At 42.8% G+C, this 12,200-nt stretch overlaps 1 protein-coding gene across 1 annotated transcript in view; it reads right to left on the reverse strand.

Moving 5' to 3' along the window:
• The window catches only part of LOC126260566 (serine/threonine-protein kinase mos), a gene marked incomplete at its 5' end in the record, with an annotated part of 243,525 nt that overhangs the window by 168,737 nt on the left and 62,588 nt on the right, over positions 1 to 12,200 (reverse strand). Inside the window, one exon of the mRNA XM_049957900.1 lies at positions 614 to 788. Within this exon, the coding sequence (XP_049813857.1) occupies positions 614 to 788 (175 nt within the window). The remainder of the gene's footprint in view (positions 1 to 613; positions 789 to 12,200) is intronic.

Raw genomic sequence — 12,200 nt, forward strand, 5'->3', positions numbered from 1 at the left:
CCAATATTTCAGTGAAGGGTTCATCATCCAAGAAACTAATGCAGAAATCACCCAAGTGGAATGGCCTACAATATCTGCTAACATGAATCTGATTATGTATACTTGGGACCCCTTTAAACTTGCACTGTGTCATAGTAGAACTTCTACTTACACAACAGAAGAACTGAAGAAGCCTGTCTTCTAAGAATGACAGGCACGAGTAGCAACACTTCTACCACCTTGTGGACAGCATGCCAAAGATTGTGAAGACAAATTTAATGCATGGGCAGAGCAACACAGTACTGAATGTTGCCCAGCAGCAGATTTGTATCTAAAAAATGTGTTAAGATAGCCACCTTCAAACATATTGCCTTTAGTTTGGTAACAGTTTTAATTCTATTTATTTCATGAAGCAACAACATATAAAAGGAATTTTCTAGCAAGAAGTAGGCTCTGCGTGAATCTGAGGAAGATAACACAAGAAACAAGGGAGATTTTATTTGTGCTATTTGGTAATGCTATTGGAGATTTCTTCCTTCAAAGATACAAATACAGTGAAGTTACTTCTATTTTTGAGTAATATGTCTCAGAACAGAACACAGGATAATATAGTATAATAAAGTATCAGTTTTACCATGAAGTTCCTTTGTTTTTTTGATTGCTTCTTCAAATTTAATGAGCTTCCAAAGTCAAAAAGTTTACATCTATCGGTATTCTCACAGACAATAACATTTCTTGGCTTCACATCGAGATGTAGTATATTCCTTCTGTGGCAGTACAGAAGAGCTTCAGCAATGTCAAGTGTATACCTACAAAAAGAAAAATATACAGCTATTTGGAGGTCAGACAGGAGTTTAGTTATAAATGTATACATCAAGTTAACTTTAAAATTAAGGATAATGCATAGTGTTTGTAAGTGTGGGGGATGGGGGGGTAGTGCCACACTTGTGCACACTCTTACTAGAGAAATATCAAGAGCTCAAAAGTTGGGGTTAACTGTTTTCTATTATGTGTTTCTGTGTGTGGTGCACCAATTGTCTGTAAGTAATAAGTGGTTGCATTTTCTTTATTTTATGAATTTTTATTTGAGAATGTAGTATTTCAATAATTATTGTAAGTTTATGGAGGCATATTTTAAAAAATATATCAGCTATCAGAATCATTCTGACAGAAAGAAAAAAAAGGCAGTTCTTTCACATTACTTTGGATAAGATGTCTAATGTAGCAGAAAACCTCATAAGCCACTAGACATTTCTCATATTGTTTCCTCAAATAGAAAGCGAACTCACTGTCCTGCCTATGTCCAAAAATGGTTCAAATGGCTCTGAGCACTATGGGACTCAACGGCTGTGGTCATTAGTCCCCTAGAACTTAGAATTACTTAAACCTAACTAACCTAAGGACATCACCCACATCCATGCCCGAGGCAGGATTCGAACCTGCGACCGTAGCGCCTAGAACCGCACGGCCACTTCGGCCGGCTCCTGCCTATGTCTCTAACTATGATGTACACACTGAACATGTAGTGTACATGCTTTCATACACCCTATGCACTGTCTAATGGCTGATGCTCTTAATGTAGGGATCTGTATTAAATAGCATTTCCAGTTCCAATGTAAGGAACCACCAACCTTGATGTCTTGCTTGTCACTGCCAGTCAATCACTATCCCAGTGATGCATGGGAATGTAACTCTACAGCAAGTATACTGTGCACAATGACACAGCGTTCCATATTTATGCATGTAGCTCAACCTTGGGTATGATGCTAGCTATGAGGTTGATCCTGAAGGAACCTACAGACAGTAAGAGTAATCTTCATATATGAAGGTCTTAATGATCCATATTTCTACAGACCGTAATCCAGCTGGTATTATATAAATCCTTTGTAGAACTGGAGCAGACATGCTCTGTTTACTCCCCATGAATTGAGAGATTTTAGGATGCCTTGTAGCTAAGCTAATATGGTTTTTATTTGTCTTTGATATGGAAGCTAGTTGAGTGTTATCGCAAACAGGCTAATAAAAATCAGGAAATCTTGCATGAGCAGTTCTGACTCACTAATATGAATCACAGGCAAGTCACAAATCCATCTTAAATGTTTTAGAGAACAGACAGACTTTCATAATGAGAATTTAAATGCTGACTAAATTGTCCACAACTCCAGTCACCTAATGGTTTGTTGCAGTTAGCGAACAGTAGTGAATGAATTGCAGCTAGTGCAAAATGCCACAAAATCATCTAAAAAAAGAGCACTGTATTCACTTCCTTATCACACACACAATCACACATGTAACAGCATACTTTTGTGAGTGACTCTTCGGCACACTTCTCTTGATGAAATCTAACAATGAAACAGCCAGGAGGGAATGTAACAATACAGGGTGATTCAAAAAGAATACCACAACTTTAAAAATGTGTATTTAATGAAAGAAACATAATATAACTTTCTGTTATACATCATTACAAAGAGTATTTAAAAAGGTTTTTTTTTCACTCAAAAACAAGTTCAGAGATGTTCAATATGGCCCCCTCCAGACACACGAGCAATATCAACCCGATACTCCAACTCGTTCCACACTCTCTGTAGCATATCAGGCGTACAGACATTGTGACGGTTGACTTTCCTGTTAGTGTGGAAAGTTGCTTCATCACTAAACACAATCTTTGAAACGAAAGATTCATCTGTTTCCATTTGAGCAAGGATAAAATCACAGAAATCGATTCTTTTAATCTTATCAGCTGCAGACAGTGTTTGAACCAATTTCAGACGATAAGGTTTCATAACTAACCTTTTTCGTAGGACTCTCCATACAGTTGATTGTGGAATTTGCAACTCTCTGCTAGCTCTGCGAGTCGACTTTCCTGGGCTGCGAACAAATGCTTGCTGGATGCGTGCTACATTTTCATCACTTGTTCTCGGCTGTCCAGAACTTTTCCCTTTGCACAAACACCCATTCTCTGTAAACTGTTTATACCAATGTTTAATACACCACCTATCAGGAGGTTTAACACCATACTTCGTTCGAAATGCACGCTGAACAACTGTCGTCGATTCACTTCTGCCGTACTCAATAACACAAAAAGCTTTCTGTTGAGCGGTCTCCATCTTAGCATCAACTGACGCTGACGCCTAGTCAACAGCGCCTCAAGCGAACAAATGTACAACTAAATGAAACTTTATAGCTCCCTTAATTCGCCGACAGATAGTGCTTAGCTCTGCCTTTTGTCGTTGCAGAGTTTTAAATTCCTAAAGTTGTGGTATTCTTTTTGAATCACCCTGTATTATGAAAAGGATAGTTGCTACTCATATCGTTGAGAAGCTGTGTCGCAGTTAGGCACGACAGAACACCTCTCAGAAAGTGAGCTCACAGGAGAGTTATGGGAACATAGGCTATAGCACAGGGAGAGGTGTTGGCATAACAACCAAGAAGCTGTCTGCACGAATGGCCACCAACAAACTATGGTGAGGAACAAGCTGGACAACCCCATTGCTGAGCATGCTGCCCAACATGATGTATTTTATTTCAGTGACTGCTTCACAGCCTGCGCCATATGGATCCTTTCCACCAACACCAGGTTTTTCCGAATTGCGCAGATGGGAACTCTCCCTGCAATATATCTTATGTTCCCATAACTCTCCTGCCCTAAATCTTCATTAGTCACTGCCCTTGCTCGTCTAGCCTCTTCCCTGTTCCCATTTCAACACTACACAGCTCTCTACTCCACCAATGCACTCACGTCTTTTTACTTCTCCCCTTTCCCACTAACCCCCTCCTCCTCTTGTCAACCTCCTGACGGCACCTTGCTAACCTACTCTCTCTCCATCTCATCCCTATATGCTGGCACAATCAGCACTTTGTCACCTACCCTACCCTGCTATCCCTCACCCTCCACACCCCAGCCCAACCCCCTCTTTACCCCCACCACTCATCATGCACTGCTGCTCGCAGTGTGACCTCAGCAGCAGGAGACTGTGGTGTGTGTGTGTGTGTGTGTGTGTGTGTGTGTGTGAGAGAGAGAGAGAGAGAGAGAGAGAGAGAGAGAGAGAGAGAGAGAGAGAGAATGAATTTCCAATGAAGGCCTTGCTGGCTGAAAGCTAAGCTTGCTTTCTGACAATTTTTATGTTGTGCCTTTCTGCAACTCAGCATCTCTGCTATATGCTGAGTAGCAACATCCTTTTCATAATTTCTTCATGAAACAGTCAGTCAGGCATTCCGTATCATTGGATGACCTTGGCCTTTATTTAAAAAACACTAGGAAGGACTTTATAAAGATGAACAGATGTCTCTAGAACCACCATTTGTTGAACTGCCTGTTGATACCATGGCTCTGAAAGAAATCTTAGGCATTTTCAGGATCAAAAGACATTCCTACGAAACTGACAGACAACACTACAATAAGCATGTTGGCATGAATGGTCCTTTGCTGGTTTTAGGAGAGATTCAGATAATTACTTTCAAATGTGTGGAAGCTGTTAATTTTTCCCCAGATTCAGATGAAAGGCGGCGAAGATTCTTTTAGCAATTACTGTGTGGAGTCAGAGCATGGTGAAAACACTCATGGTCTAGTGTCAAATCGTGAACCACTAAGAATGCATTCACTGAAAACGGGAAATTGTAAAATTCCTGATTATGGAGCTACATTCCCAGTTGCTACTCTCAGTGATGTCTTTGTCTTAGTGAAATTCTAGAACCAATCAAAGTGCGAGGCACTGGGTGAACAACTACTTCATTGTCTGCATTATGTCTTTCTTACTGGAAACTTCCAGTAGGTGTTATGCCAGTAATTGGTCCTCTCCCAATTTGTCCATAAATCATTCTAGTGGTTTCCAATTCTACTGTGGCCTTTGTGGAACTGTTTATGGAGAATGGAAACACTCCATAATCTCTGTTTGCTCTCCTTAACAACTTGGCAGAGTTTTGCCATCATTATCTAATGCTGGTTCTCAGCAGCTGTTGATCACTTAATCCTGTGCAGAGCTGCATTCATGACTAATACTCCCATTGAAGTCATCCTTTGTGTATAGGATATAACCAATCATACAAGGGTGCAGATGCTTTGACATGGGTCTATTGCAGATGGACAGAGTATCCTGCTTTGTGATAACAGTTATTTGCTCCACCTAAGTGTTGAACGCTTATACATTCAAGATTTAAAATTGAAGGGGTGTCTCAGGCAAACTTGTTCCAATTAATACAATAAATTGAAGATCAGCATTTAAAATACTCATAAAAATTAGATGCATGTATGAAGTTCATTCAAATGAAACCTCGTCAGTGCATCTACCTTTGCCTTACACGTAAGGTCGCACCACGTAACTGCAGGTATGGCAGTTCCAACTATTGGTAGAGAGAGTGCCACGTGCACATCATTTGATGTTGCATAGTGCCAGTGAGGTTTTACGCCAAAGAGAAGATGTTCACACAAGTTATGATCTACTACTGAATGTGCCGGCGAGTAAGCAGGAACAACACGGAGTGATTTGATTTTTGGCAGCAGAGGGAGTTGGAGGCCGTGAAACGTATCAACAGATGAAGGCTGTGTACGGTGAGTACAGTCTGGGTCATTCAAGTGTTGCATAATTGCACAAACGATTCCTTGAGGGGTGCTAGTCCCTGGAAGACTATGCTTGTCCTGGACAGGCTCATCAGGTCATCACACCGGAGATGGTTGCAGAAGTGAATTCTTTAGTCTTTGACAACCACAGAATCACCATGGATGAGACCCATCAGTTTGGGTATTAGCATGGGCACCGCCCACACCATAATGCATCAACACTTGAACTTTCGAAAAATCTGCGCACAGTGGGTTCCTCACTGATCGCCGAACAGCACAATACTCTAATGGCACTGTCTAAGTCATCTGCAATGTTATCGTGAGGAGGAATACAGCTTTCTGTTGCATATTGTCACACGTGACGAAACATGGTGTCATCATCATTTTGAACTCTAAAGGAAGTGTCAGAGCAAGCAGTGGAAAAACACGACTTCACCACCTCCAAAGAAATCGAACGCCATGACTACCGCTTATTGAGTTCCTCGAATGGGGAACCACCATCAATGCGCAGTGTTATCAAGCCACAGAACCTTAGATGAGCCATCAAGTTGAAGCATCAAGGCGTATTGTCCAGTGGTGTTATCCTCCTGCATGATAATGCCTGCCCACACACGGCCAATGCCATGAAGACTATATTGCAGCAGTTTCGGTGGGAACTGTTGGAACATCCACTGTACAGTCCTGACCTTTCACCATGTGACTCATGTGTTTGGACCCCTAAAACAAGCTATTCGTGGACATCGATCTGCAACAGACGACGAAGAGTGTGACTGGGTCCAGGCCTGGATCTGACAGCAGCCTACTAGTTTCTTCAAGAATGGAATCGACTGGCTAGTGTCACAGTGGGATAAATGTGCCAACTGTCTTCGAGACTATTTATGAGTATGTGTACTGTGTATAACTACATTTATGAGTTAATAAAATCATTACCATTTCTTTACACTAGTGACGGGGTTTCATTTGAATGCCCTTATACATATAAACACTATATGGCTGAAAGCAAGGGGAAACTATAGTACATATTTTTTTTCTGAGGACATGCAGATCTACTGTATGGTTTAATGAGGGCATCATCATGGGTAAAATTTTCCAAAGGTAAAATATCCCACCCACTCAGAACTGCGCTGGATACCATTTAGGAGGATATCATTAAGTAAATAAATTAAAGAAATGTACCTTGTGATCTATGGGCTCAAGTGCAATGTGTTAGATCCCTTAATTGGGTACATAGGTTAGAAAATTTAAAACAGGTTGAAGTGGAATTAGTGAAGCACGGTGTCAGGAAGAACACAGGACACCTGGTCAGTTGAGTATATCCAGTTATCGAAGGCCTTGCGGACCACACTGTGCTTCCTCAAACTGCCTCCATTCCTTTCTGTTTTGTGCTCTGTTCCTCCAGGTGTCTTCCATCCCTAGGGCTACCAGGTCCTTGCTAGGTAATCATACGAGGGTGTCTGGTGTTTGCTTCCCCCTCAAGTGCCTTCTTCACCATCATTCTTCTGGCATATGGGTGAGATGGCCCATTCACTGAATTCTTTTGCTCCTCAGCTTGCCTAAGATTGTTGATTGTTGATTGTTGCATCAAGAGGTAGATTTTCACATACTTCCTCCTCTTTCATTCTCCTTTAACTAAGATGGGTCCTCATGTCTGCCTCATTATCCTTCTTTCAAATGATAAATTTTCCTTTGCTTGTTTAATCATGCTCCATGTTTCCGATCCATAAGTGAATGCTGGGCATATCACTGTAGTACAGATCATCATCTTAGTGTTCACTGATATTGATGCTGAGCTGACTGTAACCATGAAGGAATATATGCATTTCATTCCCACTGCTATGTTTTCTTGATGTCCATTTCTGTGGTGTTTTCACTGGTAAACTAAGATCTTAAGTATTTGAACTGATGGACACACTAACCTCATGCCATCTATCTCATGAAATTCTTCGTGCTCTTGTGTTATTCGTAGTTGCATGAACTCTTGATTCGCATCTACACCAACATTCTGTTCTTAGTTGTCCATTTTCTCGTACATTTCTTTCAACTCACTGTTTGCTTCTCTTGGTATTACTGTATCATATGCAGATGTGAGACAATTTGAATTACCATCCATCTGTACTCCGACCCACCCCTATTGCCTACATTCCCTTATCACGTTCTGTAAGATGAGATTGAACAAAACCCACAACGGCATCCCCTTGTCTGTGACCTGTCTCGATCTCTAACATTTCTTGGAAGCTTGCTGCTGCCCTTGATCCATACATAAACATTTGCTATATTCTCACTAGATCCTCGGGGATCCTTAAGTCACACAGTGCACCATATAGGCTATTCTTGTGGACGCTGTCAAATGAACATTAAAAATTGACGAACAGAATGTAGATAACTATCATAATACTAGTGTTTTTCAAAACAACTGTCAGTTGGTCAAAAGGCAGCTTGGTACTCCTGTATGATGTTCTCTATTGTAGAGGGGATGTCGGATGAGGATGGTAACTGTCAGGATGCACCGTATTAAAACTCGTTAGAGTTTCCCAAGTGATTTATTATTTCTAGCTACAGTGCCCCTGATCCTCTTTGTCTCCGTCATCGGGTCCTGCAATGCTGAGGACACCACTTTGCTGCCTGTGTAATGCCTTGGCGTGTAATGGCTGCCTCAGCAACCCGTACAATGCCCTGCTGTGTGTCGGCCTCGTACGGCCGCATAGTTGCGACTGCGTCAGAATGCGCCGCCAGTCGACTCAGCGGTATCCGTCCCTGCCCTCTCAGCACCGCCAGCGGGAGCTGCAAGGCAGCCTGCGGCGTGCTTCCTCGCCGGCGTGGCTAAGGTCGCAGCAACAACAAGCACCTGCGATCCAGCATCCGAATCTGCGACCCTCACCTCGGACGCTTCCGGTGTGTGTTGGGAGCCAACAAGACTGTTCACAGTAGCGAGCCATGGCGTGGCCCAGCATCAAACAAGCGACCTGCCGTGGACTGGAATGCTGGTGCCCCATCTGTTGCTGCTTGTAGCTGGTGGTGTGACATGCCCCTCCATCCAGGAGAGCCGTCACACTTTAATGCCTTGTTAGTGAACCGTCGCCTATTTACACACAGCTGAGCGCCTCTGTTTTGCTAATGCGCCGCTGCGAGTAATGTACTTTTAACACCTGGGTTGTGCCAGTGGGCCCCTTCTGCCTGTAACTTGCACCATGCACACCACTGCATGTACTCTTTTCAGCGGGTCTACGGCCCTGTGGCCTCCATTCTACTTTGCAACCGCTTGTAAGTGTAACTTACTGTCAACACACCCGCACCTGGCTGTAACTTGTGTGCTCAGAAATACTGCACCAAAGCTAACCTTTTCCCATCTTAAACAGTGGTGCCACTACACTATGAATGGTTGAATTTTCTGAGGATGATGATGGACAATACCTGTAGTTATCACATTCCAGCTTGCTTCCCTTCTTGTGTATCAGGCATATATTGGTCAGGTGAGTATAGGGTTATAAATACAACATCTTAATACAATTTTTGTATCAAAGTGTTATTACTAACTGGTATGTCCTGAGACAGTTTAATCCACATGTTGATCAACTCAACCCATAGAAGATTAATGACTCTGCAACTATTCGGTAATACAGAGCAACACACCTACCTTAATAACCCTGTCACCAGTGCATGAGGTGTTGCATGAAGAGAGGACAGTCAGCAGAGGCAGTGCACAGTCACCTCTATTGGCCAATCTCTTTGATTTTTACACAGGAGACCAGCAGAAAGGTCAGGTGTACTCAAAGAGCAAAACACTGATAACTGCACTGCTGCTATTACTCATGCAGTGTTACTACACATATCTCAGTTTGGCAAATCAATCACATAGACTTCAATGGTGGCAATTTGCAGCAACTCCTTTGATGTGACTTTCCAGGCTTTCCCAATGGATCTGTTGTAAATATACTTCTCGGGTTTGCTGCAGGATCATATTGTGTGAATTGCACAATAATTCATCAATGCAGCTGCTCGACATCTTCAGACGGTGGCAGCTGCTGCCGTCACTGCTGCAAGGCACAAATGATGATAATCGCACAGCGGCATCTATATTTATCAGGCCGGGAGCAGGCAATACACATACGTGGGAAGATGCTTGTAGTTGGTGGAAAGCAGAGCTGTAAATGGTAAATGAAGATGCAGAAGCACCTATTGCAATGGTGTTCTTGCCCTATTTTGGTGCTATGTCTTCAAGAATGGAAAGAATCCTCCAACAACACGACATCAAGTGTGCCCCACAGAAGACAGTTATTACCTGTGTTTCTCCAGCATCCGAACTCACTCCACCCCAATATTCAGTTCATGAAGGAAATGGAAAAGGATACCATTTCTGAATGCCACAGACAGAAGTTGACGATACACTGGGAAATAGTGTCTATCGCAAATCAACTCACATGGCGCTATATTTTCAGGCCACAAGTTATCATCTTGATCTTTCCAGTGGTGTCTTACACTCCTTGGTGTATAGGGCACATGGTCTTATATGCCGACAGTCTACCTGATGAAATACACCACCTAAGAATGATATTCTCAACAGAATCAATATTCTGACAGACAGATGTGCCACGCATTCAGTTTGAAGCAAATTCAAAGCAGGGATGTAAATGAAGATGAGGAGGCACCCACTGCAACAGCATTCTTGTCCTATTTTGGAACATGTCCTTAAGAACATACACCACCTTTAAAGGCACATCAAGTGTGTTTTTCAGCCACCAGCAAGATTGAAGAATTTATTGTGCTCGGTCAAAGAAAACCTTGGCCTTAGGGAATGTGACATGGGTAAGATCTCATGCCAATGTGGAAAATCTTATATTGGGCAGACATGCCAAACCATGCAAGAATGTTGCTTCAAACACCAATATGACACACAACAGAGGCAAACTGATATCAGCGGCAGCGTAGCATTGCCTGAACGTGAGGCATTGTATGTTTTAAAAAAAGACTGAAATTTTAATCCCAGCAACACCTTTCAGTGACTGTGTTATTAAGGAGGCCATACATATCCATATGGTGGACTGTCCTAGCAACAGGGGTGCAGTTTTTCAATTACGTGCTGTCTGGAATCCAGCACTCATTGCCTTTAAATCTTAACAGGGGAAACAAGAACGTCCAATGCATGATTCAACGCAATGCACCACTGAGATTTAATTCAGCTTTTAACCACAGTAGTGTTTGGCAGTGCAAATGTGGAAGGCCTTTCTGCAGCTTCCAGCAGTGTGCACTAGGAGTGCCACTTTTCTCTGACTGTGAGCGTCTTCCCGTGAATGCATATTGCCTGCTCCTGGCCTGATAAATTTTGATGCTACCACACGATCATCATCAGTCGCACCTTGCAGCACTGACAGCACCAACTACGACCACCCGAAGATGTTGAGTAGTTGCATTGATGATATACTGTGTGATTTACACAATACGATCCAGCGGCAAAACCGAGAAGTATATTTGCAACTCCTGTGATATACATCAAGAAGCATCAATCCCATGTCAGTCTTATTGTACATATTTTCCGGGTCAGTTTTATCCTGCCAATCCTATATATCCAAACTCAGCAAAACCACTGAGGTGCATGGCAGATAGTACTTCCTTTTTACTGCTCATTAGGTCTTCCAATTTCATTCAAATATAGAGTGCAGGAAGAATGAGTTCTTCAACGCCCATGGGCACACTGTAATTAGTCAAATCTCGTGTCCTCTGAATCTTTCACGATGGCATACATGAATAGAACATTCTCGGGTTTCCCGTCGCATCAATTCAAATAAAATCCTCGAGCTTTCATTGGCCATCTCTGCCATCGTCGTCAGGAGTTCACTGACTGCCAGGGCTGTTATGGTTTCTCGCTTATATAAGCATGATGACATCAGCAGCTAATCAGATCAACCCAATGTGGCACGCGCGCCTAAGTCGGCCCAGGCAGCTAGTGGAGCTCTTGCCCGTGGCAGCACCAGTGACATCAGGTGGCACCAGGGGCAGGTGCCATGTTTGAAACTGCCACTCCCGCGCCGCACATCTGTCTTTCCTTTCTTTCGATGTCCAGTCCCCGCCCCCATGCCCTGCTGAGTATGTATCACTGTTCTCTGTTGAAATTGTTGTTGTTTAAATGAATCTTGGCCACATCCTTTATAATGGAGTCCCAATATGTCGACGCATGAGCCAACACTTTTGTATTTACGAACTGTATTTTATGTCCGTTTTCTACGCAATGCTCTTCAATGGCCGACTTGTCAAGTTCCCTTTGTTTTATATGGCACTTGTGCTCAGAACAACGCTCCACAATCGTGTGAATTTTGTCCAATATACATGCTGCCACATTCGCAGGGTACACAATACACACCGGACAGTCTAAGAGCAATGTTGTCTTTAACAGGGCGCAACATATATTGTATCTTGGGGGTGGGCCAGAACACTGGTCTTAGCCCCTGTTTATGCAGCAGACATCCTAACTTACTGCTAGTTGCTCCACAGTATGGCAGGAATACAGTCCATTTGGCCTCTTCTATTGATTCACCAGGTGCCTTTCATAGGCAGCCCTTGAAAGTGTTTGGGATGTCTCTTTTGCTGTATCCATTTTCCCCAAAAACACATTTTAAGTTCTGCAATTCAGACTGTAGGTGGTCGTCGTCAGAGATAATCTTGGCTCTAC

This window comes from Schistocerca nitens, chromosome 5 (assembly GCF_023898315.1).
Source record: "Schistocerca nitens isolate TAMUIC-IGC-003100 chromosome 5, iqSchNite1.1, whole genome shotgun sequence".
NCBI lineage: Eukaryota > Metazoa > Arthropoda > Insecta > Orthoptera > Acrididae > Schistocerca > Schistocerca nitens.